Here is a 17,457-nt window from a genome sequence, read left to right as displayed (position 1 = left end):
CTTTTTCTACGAAATAAGTTTCAATCTTAATGAAGTATATTTGAAACTGCAGTGAGTACAATATAATATATATATATACACATATACATATAAAGATAATGAACTATTTAAACAAATTATTTCACATAGAAGCAGCTTTATTTTGTACACATTTTTATTTTAATAGACAAACTGTCTCACTCTCCAAGGTCTTTGGACAAGAATAATAAAATTCTGATCTATAAACTATCACTCAATCTAGTTACCTAAGCACAATGCTTAGTTCTATTAAAAGTGAATTTGTTCATCCATCCACGAGTATACTTCTACTGGTATATTATAAAAATTAATCTTAACAGGTTTGTCTAGCTAAGTATAATCTTAAATATTAAAAAACCTTATCTTTAAAAAACTGAAATAAAAATCCATAAATTTTATTAAAAAATTCCTAAAGTGACAACAATTTAGTAACCTAGAGCTGAATTTTTTTTAAAGGATTTTTACAGTAAATACTTCAAGTGACTTACCCTCCTCCACCAAAAGCTAGGGCATCCATATCTCCTTTGATAAAAAACATATTATCTCCAGTCCATTTAAAGATCTAATAAAAAGAAAATAATGATTTTTAGGTAAACTTTATTTTCTATAATCAAGAATGTATAAACAAACGCAGAATGGATGAAAATAATCATGAAACTTATGCAGTTACCTAGAATTTTTAAAACAGTCAAACTCTGATAGCAATTATCAGACAAATCATAGTTATTCAATTTAGCTAAGAGGAGGTTTGGGGGTTGGACACAGAGGAGCGACAAATAATTTTATCTTTCCAAATCTCCTCAAAAAGTAATTCTTTCTCCTTCATCTGAATGAGGTCATTCATTCAATAAAGTTCATTAAATACATTACAGTTGCCAAGCACTTTGACAGACAACAGCCACAGACTTCAGTATCTCTCATATTTTGATTTGTATTAGTTACTTATGTACAATTCAATCACTGTTGGCTCTTTAGAAGGCAAGAAGCATTATCTTTTTTTCCTAGGAAAGCATTTAGTAAGGCATTGAACAAATTATGAAGAAGCCATTGATCTGGTATGCTTTTATAGTTTGAACCATAACTGTGTTTATGGTCTAGGGACAATAAAATCTATTAATAATCATTTATTAAGCACCTACTGTGTGTCAGGTACTGGGAATGCAAAAACAGAAGTGAGACAGTCCTTCAAGGAGCTAACATTTTCTCTCTCTTGGTTCTCTTTCAATTTGACCATTACTTCTCTGTCACATCTACTGGATCTTCATTCATGACCATGGTCATTCCCTAAAGTTGTCCTAGGCCATTTTCTCTTTTCCCTCTATGTTATCTCACTAACCTGAGGTGATCTAATTAGCTCCCATGGGTTCAATTATCATCTTTATGCAGATGATTCTCAGATGTGTGTGTATGCATGTATATGAATATATGTATGTGTACACATACATATATATGCACACACGCATATATACACATGCATCTATGTGTATGTGTGCATATATGTACCTATGTGGATATGGATATGGATGATACAAATATGGATACTGCTAGTCTGAGCTCCATGTCCACATCACCAATTGCCTGATAATGTTCACAGGCACCTTAAACTCAACATTTCCAAAACAGAACTTTGTTACCTATTGTCCCAAACTTATCACTATTAAGGGCACCATCATTCCTCTAATCACTTTGGGTCTCAACCTCACCCCATTATGTAAAGGAACCCATTTGAGAAGATATATTTAGAGCGTTAAGAATATCATTATTATCATTAAAATAACTACTTACATTCAGTAAAGCCTTTCCAACAAGTTATTTTAATTAATTTGGAAAAACTAGAATTTGGGGAGATCATTTTAAATAAGTAGTGGTTATATTGTACAACTATCTCTAAAACAAGCTTTAAACTTTGGAAGACTAACTGACATAAAAAGTATATACTGCCACAGGGACACTCAATACTATTTAATGTTGAATTCAACTTAACTGTTGAATTAACTGTTAGCTTTGAATAAGGTTATCTTTTAATCTACAGGTAGTGAAATCCTATAATCACCTAACAAATCAAAATTCTTTTGTCAGTTCAAGACTCATATTCCTTAAATTAATATTTTTCCATGAAATAAAGTTTGTAATAGTATTTAATAAACACAATTTTAACATGTTATCTTTACCTCAAATTCTGGAGAAAAAGTAAAAACAAAGGTCTCTCCAGTACCATAAAAGCCATCACTCACTTTAAATGGTTCTGATGCCAATGCACCAAAGACCTATACAGAAAAAGCAAAAGTTAAATTAGCATGGACCAATCTATATATCAAGTAAACTTATAAACTGTAAAATAATTTATATTTCTCAGTTTTTCTTTATGACACCTCATCATAGCAAACGTGGTCAGAATGTAACAAACTACACACAGTTTAGTAGAGAGAAAAGTAGAATGTTGGTAGAATATCCCATGTTGTAATAATAATAATAATAAACATTTATACAGTAGTATGTTCCAGACACTCTGCTAAGTGCTTTATAAATATTATTTCATTTGATCCTCATAACAACTCTGGGAGACAGGTATGATTATTATCCTCATTTTACAGATGAGGAAACTGAGACCAACAGGGGTTTAAGTGGCCTGCCCAAGGTCACACAGATAGAAATGTTTTTTTTTAAGGCAATTGGGGTTAAGTGACTTGCCCAGGGTCACACAGCTACTAAGTGTCAAGTGTTTGGTCTGAGGACATATTTGAACTCAGGTCCTCCTGACTTCAGGGCCGGTGCTCTATCCACTGCGCCACCTAGCTGCCTCTGAAAATTTGTGAGGTTATATTTGAACTCAAGTCTTCCTGACTGCAGGCCCGGCACTCTATCCACTTGTCTCCTATTAATAAAAATAAAATATAAGGAACAAAAACTAGTTATCTAAATGTAAGTAATAAAAACTAATTATTTAATTCTGGCCCTAAAATTCTAACCTTAACTATAAAAATTATTAAATGATATATGACATTAGTATGCATAATCAATATGTATTAACAAAATATATGTGTCTGGATACTTTCAAATTTAACCACCTAGAATACAAAAATTGTGTTGTATTGTGTATACTCTTTCTATGGGGCCTAATGGCTCAGATATTCAAATATCAAAACTACAACAAAAAGAAAAATGGAATGCCACCACTTCAATAAAGAAATGCCTGACACTTTACTAGACAATAAATTTATCCAGGGGCTAAAATCACTTGAAGGAATCTAAGAATATAGTTATATCATTAGATATAGAAAACACAATTACTACTTTATTGAATTATAAGTTATATTATTTCACACTAACTGAAGACATAGGAAATAGAACAGAAAAGAGTATTTTGGTATCCTTATAGTATAACCTTAAAATATGTGTGCTAAAAGCATCAGGAAAAAAAAATCTCCTAACCATTTCTAATTCCAAAACCTCATTTGTTCATTTAGGTACAAGAAAAGTTCTACAAGGTTTTACTTATTCTGACAAGTAAAACAGAACTATGGAACTAGAATAGGTAGAGTTTATCTAAATGAAGTAAATCACTGTAAAATAAAATTAAGTTAGATAAGGGGATTTACATCAGGGTGAAGCATCCATTCCCCTCAGAAGGATTTTTTGCGGGCATATTTTTCCTAGCAAATACTTAAGTCAAGGAACTAAATATCAGGTCAATTATCACCTATTTATGACCTTTTTCTCTTATTTAGGAAAAAAATGGCTACAACTTTAGTTATCTTTGCAATTTCTTTAAAAAGACTATTGTAATAAGTTTGATTTTTTTAAAAAATTATTTAAAATTTTTTTTTACTAGTTTTGCCTTTTCCCTTTCATTATATAATGCAACCAAACTTAAGTAGTTTATTTTAATCCAAGTATTCTACTCTTTTATATATACCTAAATCTGATCGCACTGAGATAATATGATCATGTGTTAAATTTGTTATACTAATGTATTAATGGTTAAGTCTTTTTTAAATAACAACAACAATTTATATAGCACCTATGTGTCAGGCACAGTACAAAATGTTTTACAATTTTAATCACATTTGATCTTCACAACAACCCTGTGACATACATGCTATTATTATCCACTATCACCCTTTTCATACCTGGCCATCACTGTCTTTAATCACCATCAGCACTGGTGTGTCCAAACCCAACATTGTTCGATATAGAGTCTTCAAACTTGTACCATGTTTCCCAGTACCATAGACAAGAGTCCAAGGATAGCCAATGGTTCGTGGTGGAAGATGTTTAGTGAGCTATGGAAAACAAAGTATTAACATTATTTAAATAGCTGCCACCTTTTGGTATGGTCCTGCTACATATGCCATATAGAAACTCTCGCCACTAGCAGACTGTCCCTTGATTATCCCCACTTTCTCACTTACCTTCCATCTGTCCCTGATTACTGGCTCCTTCCCTACTGCCTACTAACAGTAGGAAACTATGTCTCTCCCAACCTCAAAAAACACCCTCCCTTTCCTTCCATTTCTTCTATTGTCCTGTATCTCTTTACCCTTTCTGGCTAAACTCCTTGAGAAGGTAATCTATAATAGGTTCCTCTACTTTCCCTCCTCCCACCCTCTTTATTCTACAATCTAGCTGCCAATCTTATTCAACTGAAATTGCTCTCTCCAAAGTTACCAATGATCTCTTAATTGCCAAATCCAATGGTCAATATTTAATTCTCGTCCTTATTGACCTCTCTGAAGCCTTCAACACTGCTGACACTGCCAATCGTTTCTTTCTCCTTGATCCTCTTTCTTCCTCCCCTCGGTTTTCAGGACTGCTCTCTCTTGAAACTCTTACATATCTTGACTGCTCCTTCTCCCCTGGATCATCACTGAGGTCATGTCCCCTAACTGTGGATCTCACAGTCCTGGGCCTTCTTCTCTTTTCCTTCTGCACTACTTCACTTGGTAATCTCATCAACTCCCAAGGATTTAAAATATCATCTCTGCTGATGACACTCAAATTTACTTAACCAGTCCTAACCTCTCTCCTGACCTCCAGACTCACAACTCCAACTGCTTTTTAGACATCTTGAACTGGATTGCCCTGCAGAATTATATTTAACACATTCAAAAATCGAACTCATCATCTTTCCCCCAAAACTTGCCCCTATCCCTACCCCTACCACCTTCCTAGTCCCCTAGATTCACTATCTAGATGTCACTCTTCACTCTGTCACACCCTTCATATCCAATCTGTTGCCAAAGTCTGCTGATTTCACCTTTCTAACATCTTTCAAATAGCCCCTGTTCTCTCCTGTGATATGATCACCTCCTAGTGCAGGTCCTTATCTCCTCACAGCTGAGAAAACTGTGGGAATTATGTGAACCAAATTGATTCCATTTTGAGATTTAAGTTTCATTTTCTTGTAAATTCTACCTCATTATAGGAACTGAGTGACATCCTGTTTCACATCCAGTTAAATCCACCTGCTTGCTCTCCCCACTCCCAACTCCAGAAACTCGGGCTCATCCCCCTTCCAACCTGGAATGTTCCTAATCTTTCTTCCAATGAGAAATCAAATTACCTAATCTTGTACCCTGATTTACATCCTGTCATTTCTTTTTAATGTATAAAAATCTGCCTCCCCCTGCATTTGGGGACCAGTGCCAAGCTGCAATGCTTAATAAATCAATATGCTCAGAAGCTTGAACCTTCATTTCTTTAGTTATTTCAGGTTTTTACCCACCACACACATAAACTACTGGAATAGCCTGCTGGTTAGTCTACCTGGCACAAGGCTCTCCCTATTCCAGTCCATCCTCCTCCACTGAACTGCCAAAGTGATTCTCTTAAAACACAGGTCTGACCATGTAACACACTGTTCGCTTCCCACTCTCCCCAACCCCCAATTAATAAACTCCAGTGGCTCCCTATCACCTCCACGATCAAATACAAAATTCTCTGCTTGGCATTCATGTCCCTTCCTAAACTGCCCCCCTTCCACTTTTCCACTCTTCTTACACCTTCCCCCTAAACACTCTTTAATCCAGTGACCCTGGTCTCCTTGCTTTTCCACAACTGGGCGAATCCTGATTCCAGGCACTTTCTCTTTGTTGTCTGCCACGCCTGGAATGTTCTTCTGCCTCACACCTCCACCTGTTGACTTCTCTAGCTTCTTCTAATAAACATCTAAAATTCCATATTGTACAGAAAGCCTTTCCAAAACCCTGTTAATTCTAGTGCCTTCTCTCCTTTAACTATTTCCTGTACATAGTTGTGTACATTTGTGTCTGCTTTTGTTTCCTCCGTTAGAATGTAAGTTCCTCAACGGCAGGGACTGTCTTTTGCCTCTTTTTATATCCTCAACACTTAACAAAGTGCCTGCTACATAGCAGGCACTTAATAAATGCTTGTTGACCAACTAAAGTGAACGAGAAGCAGCATGAAGTTATGGAAACAGCACTGAACTCATCAGAAAAGTTCAATTCTCATCCTAATTCCACCACTTGGACTAATCTGAATCTCAGTTTCCTTATTTATAAAATGAGATGAAATGCCCTATCTCATAGTTTATTTCTAAGTTATAAAGTGCTATTGCAAAGCAAAGTAATGAATGCAGGGTCTAGAGAGAAAGTGAGCAAAGAAGCAAAATACTTCCTGATTGATATATTTATAAGAACCCTGAAACACTTGGCTAAAAATATTTCTCATAATCGATCATGAGTGATCCTGTTAAGTAGGACAGTTTTGTATATATCACACAAGTTATAAAATATATATTCTTTTATTATCAGTGTCACATCTCTATAAATGCCAGAGACACAGGTTCGTTATTCTTTTATTAGTAGGGTTATTCTAATGCCTAAGGCTCTAATCACCTACTTAAATTCCCATGTTGCCCCAGGAAATATCATATCGATCCCATTCTGAAGGCTTCTCCACCACTGGTTGAATTATGTAAACTTCTCCATACAATTTAAGATGATTTCTCTCTTTCCTATTTTCCAAGAAAAGATGTAAAGCTTCTAGAGAAGAAGATATTAAGGTAGAATTTTAAAGCCCTCTGTGATATAATATATTCTATCTATGTGGATATATTCTCTATGAATATATTCAACCTCAAGATGACTTGGGGATGCTAATAAATGCCAAGGGGAAAAAAAGACTTTCTCATACAGGAAATAAGAGAAAGATAAAAGAAATGAGAAAATAACAGACAATTTAAAAGAAGCAAGAAACAGTCAAATATATAGCACTTATTTAGCACAGGACCTGGCATATATCAGGCATTTAATATATGCTAGTTGGCTGAAATATTGTTTTACTTCAGTTCCTCTCAACCAAAGGCAATAATCCTAAGACTTGGTTATTTCAGATTTCAACTCCTCTAGACGTTTCTGATGCAAGTGATGCCAAAGTTTGAAGTGACTGACCTAGAGAGAACTGCTGAGGTCCTGGGTATGGAGTCAGTGATCTTTGAGAAATATAAGAAAGCAGGAGAAGCGGCCTGCAGATGAGTGCAAACGGGAATGTTTTGATTTGAAAAAAAGGGAAGAGAACACAGTCCTTTAACCACAAGGCTCCTGAACTTGACTTCATTTAGGCTCATGGCAAAATTCTAGAGAATAATGATTGACGGACAAATTGTGAGTATTTAGAAAAGCAAGTGGTAGTGACCAAGAGCCAGCATGCCTTCATCAAAAATAGCAGACTAGGCACTTTTCTATTTCTTACAATAACCAGATTGATCAATACAGAAAACACTATAGACACAGTTTATTAAGGTATCAGCAAGGTTTTTAGACAGTTTCTCATGCTACCATGGGAGCTGAATCACAGTAGCTAGGTAGATTTGGAACTGGATCTAGAATTAGTAACGCACTGATGTCAACCTGGAAAAGGTCTCTAGCAAAATATCTAACAGATTTGCCTTTGGTCCTCTATACCTGAATATATAAAAACAGAACAAAACAAAACAAAAACACACACACACACACACACAAAAAAAAACCCAACAACTCTGATAAAGGCATGTTTATCAATTCTGAAGATGAAACAAAAACTAAGAGGTATAGCTAACAAGTTGGATGACAAAGTCAGGTTGCAAAAAAATCTCTGTAGCCTAGAATAGTTGGCTAAATCTAACAGGATGAAATTTAATAGACAAAATTGTAAATTGTCCTATATAGACTTGGGCTCAAAAAATAATTCATGGAAAAAATTTCTGGGATTGTAAGGCATGTTGCAAACTAAAAATGAGTCAATAAGATGATATGAAGTAAAAAAGCTAAAATGATTTCAGTATTAAAACAGAAACAGTGACCAGAAAAAGGAAGGTTATAATTCTGTTGCCATACACGGCTTATGGGTGCACAAATAGGAAAAGCATCAACAAACCTGAAGATGTAACACAAGGATTGCTGAAGGGACCAGGGATATTTAATTTGGAGAAGATTAAACATTAGGTATTTCTTTGAAATATCTGAATGGGTATAAAATGGCAGAGAAGACTTAATTCTGTTAAATCCCAGAATACACAATAAGTAGAAATTGCAGAGAGGCTGATTTCAACTTAATATGAGGAAAAACTTCCTAACAATTAGAGCTATTCAAAAGTGAAAAAGGGTACCTTAGCAGGTAGTGGGTTACCCATCAATGAAAGTCAAGCAGAAACTCATCTGTAGTAATGTTGTAGAGTGGACTGTTGCCTAAAGTGTGGGTTTAGACTAGATGATGGCTGACAACCTTTTCCACTCTGAGATTATTTGATATTACTAAAACTCACTCTGTGTACATGCGTGTGTGTGTGTGTGTGTGTGTGTGTGTGTGTGTGTGTGTGTATAGATACAAAAGAGCCAGCTCACCATTTCCTGAATTATTTGTAGTAGTAATAAAAAACTGCTTTAACTTTCAGGTCAACTTAAAAAAAAACACCAGTTGTATCATGGACACAGAATCTACGTTCAAGAATGAAAAAATTAAGTTCAGTGATCTGCAGTTTAGCTAATAGCATTTTAGATTAATTTCTTACCTTTTCGATTTGATCTGGTAGTAACAATTCACTTGGATCACTGAGATTTGGTCTAAATGCTTCATACTCCAGGTCTGCTTTTACAGGAGTAGCTTGCTTTGAATTTACATCTTCCCTTGTAGTAATCTAAAAAGTAAACAGCAAAAGCATATTAACATGAAATAATGACATGCTCTTAAAAGAATGCTTAACCTTCTGGAAAAAAATCTTTAAATTTTTACACTTTAGGAAATTGACTGAAACTCTAGGATCTTACATGACAAAATTATTTAAACCTAGCCATACTACTAAGAATTCAACCTAATTTTAAACATTACTTAACATGGGAGATTTTTAAAATTCATTTACACAAATTTTTTACATGTTCCCAGTCCTCCAAGAAATAAAGATGGGCTAGGTACTTTAAAGTGTTGAATTTTAACAACAGTTAATATTATGGTGTTTCTGCATAGAATGGAGAATATTTACTGACTTCAAATGAAAAGAAATTTTTATTCATGATAAACCTTACCTTAACTATGTGGGGGTATTTTGATTCAAAGCTATATATATATATATAGCTTTTGTTTTTATCTCATCACCTTTATTTTCAGCATAAATGTTTACAAACATATAAATCTCTTTTCTTTGAAAGCTAAAATATGCCAAAATACATGTCAGAAAAAATTGGTTCTAACTGAACTTTAAAATTTTAATTTGACCACAATGTTTAACTTTTTGAAAACTATTCTATACTTACTATTTATTAGCTAATCAAAAAGAAACTAAACCAATTTTTAAAATGCAATAAATGGATTTTTTCTGAATAAAAATATCATATTTATTCTTTAAAAACGTATTTCAAAAGATATAATTTATACAGTTCAATCCTTGCTTAAAATGCAAGAGGACTTTACCAACAAAACATTGTTACTTTAGAATACAAATGCACTAACATTAGAAACTAAAATATACTATTAAAAAGCTGCTTGAGTACACTCTTGTTGGCAATAATTTGGGAAATATACAGCATCCTATTTGGAGCAGATGACTAAAATGTAGCAACACTCGGCGACTATAATTGTAAAAAAAAAAGTGCTGTTCAACAAAACTACATTGGGATTAAAGTTGCTAAATTATGTTGTTCATTTAATACCCAATATTTACATTTTAAAATAACTTCAACCAAGAAATTTTCCAAAACTGTACTGTTTCCTTAATGAGAAACAATAACATTGTGCCTTTCACACCATCATCTTAATACTTCACCCTAATTTTGATGATGTGATTTTAAAAACAAACACAAAACAACCAAAATCCCAAAAAAGCATTAGAAGCATCAGAAGAAAAAGGGAAAAAAAATCAGTAGAGATAGCAAAGCCAGGAAAGCATTCTTCCATATAAAAAGGATAGACGCTACTTGTAAGATAAAAAGTTTCATCATGTCACTTCCTAGTTCTTAGCATCACAAGAACCATTTCACATAGTTTCAAATCATTTTTCTAGTTCTGGTGCATTTATCTAATAAGACTCTAAAATGTACCTGCTGTCAACCAGGTGTATACCTCAAGAAATTTTCCAAAGACAATGAGAAAAGGGGTCCAAGAACACTTAAAATCTTCCCTTTTGGATTCCTGGGAATTGGACTGATATTATTTTATCAATTAAATTGAAAGGCAATACATTTTAAAAGACAAATGTTTAAACTTGTTTGTTGTATGGTATAAGCCTTAAATGAAAATTTTCTAATTGTTTTGCAAAGAATCATGTATTTTAAGTAGTTTTTTTCCTTAATAGACTCATTCCCAAAAGTCCAAAAGTATGCTTCCAATATTAAACTACAACTAAAAAAAAAAAATCAAGTCCTCATCACTCTGAAAAAGAGAGTAATGAAAACATATCTTGATAGACAGAAAATTCCTCTGACATAATGTTTGAATATTTTAAAAATGAAAAGATGATGGAAAAAGTAATTCCATATCTCTTCAAAATACTATTGCATTGTTTAACAAAAACAAAACAAAACAAAAAAAGGAATTTCCTGCTTTATTTATTTATTTTAGTGCTGCAGCCAAAACAAATCCACCAAATACGGGATTTGTCCTGATGAAGGACACTAAAAACAGAGAGTGTTTCAGTCTCTGAAAAATGGGTTTAAACTACTGAAGGGGGCACCTGGAGACGTCTGCAGAGTGTGCGTAGTTCTTCAGTATTTAGAGCATCGATCCTGCGGTGATACTCAGCCACTGACACTACCTGAATATGGAGACAGGAAGACAATAATTCCACTGACAATTGAAGAAAAGAGGTGCCAGAAAAAAAATGGAGAAGTCATAACGGGGAAAAAGAGAAAGCTTTGCAATAAAAACAAAAATGTTAGTATCAGAAATACGTATTAATATATTTTCTAAACTGGGGCTCTAGAGCACAGGATAGTTACACTCATGGTGAAAATGTATATAAAATTCAAGATTTCCCCCATCTACACATTAAAAGCCCCAAGACCTAATAGCAAAATTGAATGAAACTATACATAATTAGGTATATGGACTATACCTAATTAATACAAAATAAATGAATATTTATTGTATGGACTATCTCATATACAGACTGCATTCAATAAATGGTATTTCAGCATTTTAAAAAATGGAAACACTAAACAAAACATCACAAGTTGATGCCAACATTAATTTTTAGGACCAAACATACAAATAAAATTAAATTCTTCCTTTGAAACCAATGCACCTCATACTCTGCATTCACTATGACAACAGGTAAAATAATTTCTTTCACAGCAAGATGCCAAATACACACATAATCATACAAAAGATATTGGAGGAAAAAAGAGGTAGCAAAAGAAGACAGCCATATGAAAAGTTAATTTTAAGCCCAAACTGAAAATGAAGATAAAGAAAACACCAGAACAAAGCTAAATTTCAGAGACAATAATCTAATAAACCGTTTATTCCTTAAAGAGGGGAATGGCTTTTTTTCAGGTCAAGTTGGGATAACAAGAGGCACTGATATTCCTAAACTGCCACCCCAAATAAACAAAAATATGTGAAAACAGTTCTTCAAATTAGCACAAGGAAAATCCTAGAGGATGTCCATAACAAGATTCCAGCAATCAGTCTTCCTTATCACTTTGTACTGTACCATAAGTTCTGATGTGTGGTCCCAGCATCAGTTAAGTCTAGCATTTACTAAGGACTTACCACATGCCAGACACTGTTGTTAAGTGCCTGGGATACAAAAAAAAAAAAAAGCAAGAAACAGTCAATGCTCTTAAGGAGTTTAGAGTTTAATGGGGAAGATAATATATAAACAACTATCTACAAATAAGTTAGATATAGGATAAACTGGGGACAGTCTCAGAGAGGAGGAATGGCAAAGACTTCTTTCATTAAGTGAGTTTTTTCTAACTGCGATTTGAGGGAGGCCAGAGAATCTAGAAGACAGAGATGAGGCAGAAAAACATTCCAGGTATGGAGGACAACCAGCAAAAACGCTGGAGTCAGGAAATGCGAGTGTTGTATGAGGAACAGTAAGGAGATGTGTCACAAGATCAAAGAATACGTGGAGGGGAATGAGGTTTAGATTTGGGGCTATACTTTTAGGGCTAATGTTTTTCATATTTATTAACTTAATTAGTCTAAACTATGACCACAACTGTCACTAGTGACTGACCAAGCCTGGATCACAAATCCAAAACATTCACTCATTACAGTCTTATCTTCTCTACTAGACTAACCTCCTTGATAGTGCTCTGGTCATCCTCTTAGTACCCAATACTAATTAGTACTTAGCATTTCTTAAATGGGAACCTATGGAATTACACTATCAAAAAGATATGAAGGGAGGTAAGAAATCTTTGTACAAACCTGCATACCTTCGTAAAATAAAAATGATTTGCTATTGGTTTGGGAGTAACACTTCTTTCTTTAATCGATCATCTAAAAAATATTATCAAACACTAAGCACTGACCTATGGATTAAGAATAGAACACAGAGAAAATAAATACAAATACAAGTTGGTTAAATACAAAACACAAAGTAGTTAGAGACTGTAGGCACCCGGAGCTGAGGGGGGGGAGGGAGGGAAGCAGTGAGGAGAGGGAGAAGAGGTAGTCCCAGGGCTCAGGAAAAGCTACATGTATTAGGATGGTGGTGACTGACCCATGCCTTGAAAGAAGGGATTATTAAGGAGGTGGTACATTCCAGGCAAAGGGGGACAGCAGAGACTGGAGATGGAGTGCTGTGGGTGAAGAAAAGAGAAAATGCCTATTTGGCTGGATTAGATAGAATGAGAGGTGAGGAGTGTCCTGTGTGCTGGAAATAAAGGCTGGCGTCAGTTACGAAAGGATTTAAAAGCTAAATAGAGGAAAGTATATTTTATCCTAGGGCAATAGGGAGCTATTAGAATTGATTGAATAGGGTAGTGATGTGGTCAGATTTGTACTTAAGGAAAATTACTTTGGCAGCAGAGGGATTGAAATGAGTGATGAGAAGTTTGAGGAGAAGAAGCCAATTAGAAGCTATTAAAATATTTCAAGCAAGAGGTGGCAAGAGTCTCAACTAATGTAGTATGTGACTAGAGAAAAGGGATTGGATATGAGAGACAGAGAAATAGCAATCAAACAGGCAGGAGGAGAAACAAGGAGAAAGAGAGTCACAAAATCCCAGAGAAGAAAGAATATCCAGAAAGAAAGGTAGTCTTTAGTGCCTTTAGTGCTTAGAAACTGGGATATTTAGAGAAATTTTCAGAAAAGGCCAAAGGTTTATAAAATTTCCTAATGGTGTGCTTGTTCTTTTTGGTCTATTCCTTACAAAAAGCTATTGTTTTATTTTTTTTTAACTGACTAGGTCCCCCTATCTTGTCTAGCATAGAAGTACAGGGGCTACTCAGAGGTCTGATCTGCAACAGATCCAAAAAGAAGCTTTGACCTGGTTCATTTCCAACCTAGGCCAATTTGTCCCCTCCTTATTAAGTAGTCTGGTGGCTCTCCACTCCTGGGGGCATATCATATTGCAGCTGAACTTAATGTAGACATCAGATTGGCTTTAGCTCTACTACAGCTCAAAAGTACTAAACTCAGGTGATCACCAAACTCAGCTTCCTTAGCAGCTGAGGCTACACAGCTATGCCAGCTTTTAGTCTACTCTCAAATGACATTTTATCTACTATGCACCCTGACAGCAAGGACTATTTCAGGATGAAGTAAGAAATCATAGCATTTTTATTTTGCTTTGGCACTACTATGTATGTAAGTACGTAAATACTTAAATGTTTTAAGTACCTGATCTACTCTGAACAAAGCTAGCAGTAGGTAGAAACCATAGTAGGCAGGACTAGCACCTAGTGATCTGTGCAATGGGTCTTGGAGGAACAATGGCAAATGAGATGGTAGATAAACACTACTGTGTATCAATTTAACTAATCTTTCTCCTCCATAAGGATAAATAGTAGAACTGACTATACAAAACCTGATGACTCTTATTAAAATCCTACTGCCCCTCGCAACAATCCTGTGAATGTGATTTGTAAACTTCAAAGTACTATAGAAATGTGAGTTACTATTAGTGCTATTTGTACAATCCATATAGACAAGCAGTGTTTTGCAGGGGAAAGGAACAAACTCAATAAATGATGACTGAATAAATGAATATAGAACCAAAGAAAACAAATTCCATGCCATAAAAACACAAATTCAACAAAAGTAGAACCTTTAACTGAAAACTGTTTATATGACATGTTCAATAATTAAGAAAATAAAGCAATTATCAAGAAAGTAGTTTTTTAAAAATCCTATGTTTAGAGTCAGTTCTATATAGAATTCATTCAGTTCTCTCTTAAATACCTTCTATGTTAATAGTATGATGAAAATGATCAATATGTTTATGATACGTTTTAATTTATGAGATAGTTTTAAGAACTGTAAGATCCCAAATTAAAGCAAGCTTGAACTATTTGCTAAAAAACTATGACAATGCCAATAAACCAAAATAAAGGTGTTTTCAACAAGGGCTAAAACTAAAATATAGCTTTCTCTAACCATTCAGATTTATTAGCTTTAACTATTCTAAGTACTTATTTCAGCTCTATTAACATACAATTTCTGATGACGGACTTTTGGATAAACACAAAAACAAAAAAAGACATTTTCCCAGTTATCAAAATTCTATCACAAAATAATTATTTAAAATTTTTCTACTTTGAACATTTATAAAAGGCTTTTTAAAAATTCCACGAACAATTATAAAATTACAGAAGAAACTAATTTTATAAAACAATTTCTTGTCCTTAGGAATTCTAACTTTACATATTCTACTTATAATTTCTCTAAACATTTAACTACACAAATTATACTGTATTCCATTAGTCTAATAATTATCCTGGATTATGGTAAGTAAAGCAGTTATCCTTAAAGGATGCTATGATTCCAAAATATGAATAGATTTATGCATTCTTTTAAAGAATAAAATTCTTAACATTTTAAAGAATTTTGTAACTGAAAATTTTAAAAAAAAGATTTTAAAAGTTCCACTAAAATCAATCAAAGCAAAATTCAGATATAGCTTTTTTCCTATTCATAGACTGGCTCAAACAATTATGCTTACAAAATAAAAATTATATGTTGTGAATCATTACATTTGAGCAGATATAACAATGTAACAATATTATTTGCTAGGACATTTTAAGTTATTATGAAATTTGACATTTTCTAAACATTACCTATGCTCAAACTTTCAGAAAATGTGGCTCACTTTGTACCATATTTACCACAAGAAAGCAAACTAATGTAAAAATCAAAATGTTTGACTGAAATTTACCAGACTGTATTTATGATTAATTGATTGGTGTCTTCTTCCCTTCTTTCCATACCAAAGGCGAGACATTTCCCTTTAAAGGCAAACTAAGTTAAATTACATGACAGCTGTTTTTAAAAGCCTTCTCTCTATCCAAGAAAAATCCCCAACACAAGAACACCACTACAGTGACAAAACAGTATGCTACACACAAAGGCTTGACTGACAAGACGAAGAGCTAATCAGTAAGTCATATGCCAGCCAAGCTAGTCCTGAGTGGTGATTGTAGAACTAGGGAGGGAGGGAATGACCATACTTAAGTTTGGTTGCACAGCACCATATGTTAAAAGAAAGGGCTAAAACGTTTAAAGAGACAGAGCATTTATTTCCAAATAGAGCATATGATAAACTTTCTGAAGGTATCCATTTAAAACTTTAAACATTCTTAAAAGAATTAAAAAAAACTTAAAAAGCATATACAAAGAAATGTTATATTCACATGTTATATTACATTTTTAAGCACACCAGTAAATGTGTTAAATTTACATTGAAACAGGAAACCACACACATTTTGGTTTGTTTTACAAGACCATGCAGTTCCTCTCCCCACAAGGAACTCTCATAAGTGATGCAAATCAGCACCTGCTCTGCAATTTTTGGTCTTAAATAGTTGTCTGGAACACTGGGAGATTATGCAATTATCCTGGTTCATACAATATGTGTCAGACACAGAACATGAAATGACTCATAGACAGCTTTCCCTATTCATTATGCCATTTTGTTTTTTTCTCACATAGATAATTAGGATATTAAAATACCTTGAAAACCTACTCTATCACCAACTTACATATAAATTCAAAGTTTCACAATCCCTAAGAATGTGAAGTGTTGTATTTTTTTTTTGCCAACTTGGCTCTCTCAAAATATTTTTATTTTTCAAAAGGCATTTTCTAATCTCATTTAGACCACAAGAAGCCCACACAGAAATGAGAAATCTCTGACACTATTCTACTTACTCATAATCCACCTGCAGAAAATGTTAGATTTTTACCAAATCTTTGGGCTATTCAAGTAGGCCTTTAGAGTCAATATTTTTTAGCAGTGAAAGCAAAATATTTGTTTTGAGTTTCCTAAGGATTATTACAAACAATTTATGAATTGTCATGGCACTATGAATAAAACTTATCATTGATCAAAATAAACCAGACCTATAAAAAACTGTGGGTTCCAGGCATTAAAAAAATTTCTAACAAGCAGCCCTCCTTGATATTTTGACACAGAATTAATAATTTTAACAATATTTGATACTGATTCAGATTAAATGGGACATAATAAGCTAGCCAAGTCAGTAAAACAGGGCAAAATTTTTTAAAAAGAATATCCCTAAAATATATAGGGTTACTTTTCTCATAATCTAACTATATCTAAGGTTGTTTTTCTTATATTCCTTGAATTAGAAAAGCTCAAGAACTAAAACTATTAAGTCAAAAAAATTCTAAAAGCAAAATGAGTAAAGGTGATTTAAGATTTTACAATAGCATAGTCATATAACAAACACAATTTTAAGCTACACCTTACAAATTCTAATCAGTAAAGGAAACTAGCCAAAGTCCCCCCTCACCTCTTGCTGGCTTGTAAAATTT

General features: G+C 33.8%; 1 protein-coding gene across 7 annotated transcripts in view; it reads right to left on the bottom strand.

The window, feature by feature from the left end:
• The window catches only part of OXR1 (oxidation resistance 1), a 563,019-nt gene that overhangs the window by 5,501 nt on the left and 540,061 nt on the right, over nt 1–17,457 (bottom strand). For 3 of the 7 annotated variants that reach the window (XM_078153704.1, XM_020970157.2, XM_020970166.2), the window contains 4 exons: nt 9,029–9,154; nt 4,149–4,301; nt 2,190–2,285; nt 507–580 (listed from right to left, as the gene is read on the bottom strand). In XM_078153704.1, coding sequence (XP_078009830.1) covers nt 507–580; nt 2,190–2,285; nt 4,149–4,301; nt 9,029–9,154 — 449 coding nt within the window. Of the gene's footprint in view, nt 1–506; nt 581–2,189; nt 2,286–4,148; nt 4,302–9,028; nt 9,155–11,182; nt 11,264–15,838; nt 16,014–17,457 lie in introns of those variants that run through there. The other 4 variants (XM_078153702.1, XM_078153703.1, XM_020970139.2 and 1 more) reach the window with 3 other exon arrangements.

Source organism: Phascolarctos cinereus, unplaced genomic scaffold (genome assembly GCF_003287225.1).
Source record: "Phascolarctos cinereus isolate Bilbo 61053 unplaced genomic scaffold, phaCin_HiC Scaffold_4;HRSCAF=312, whole genome shotgun sequence".
Taxonomy (NCBI): Eukaryota; Metazoa; Chordata; class Mammalia; order Diprotodontia; family Phascolarctidae; genus Phascolarctos; species Phascolarctos cinereus.
This window is presented reverse-complemented; position numbering and strand designations above follow the sequence as displayed.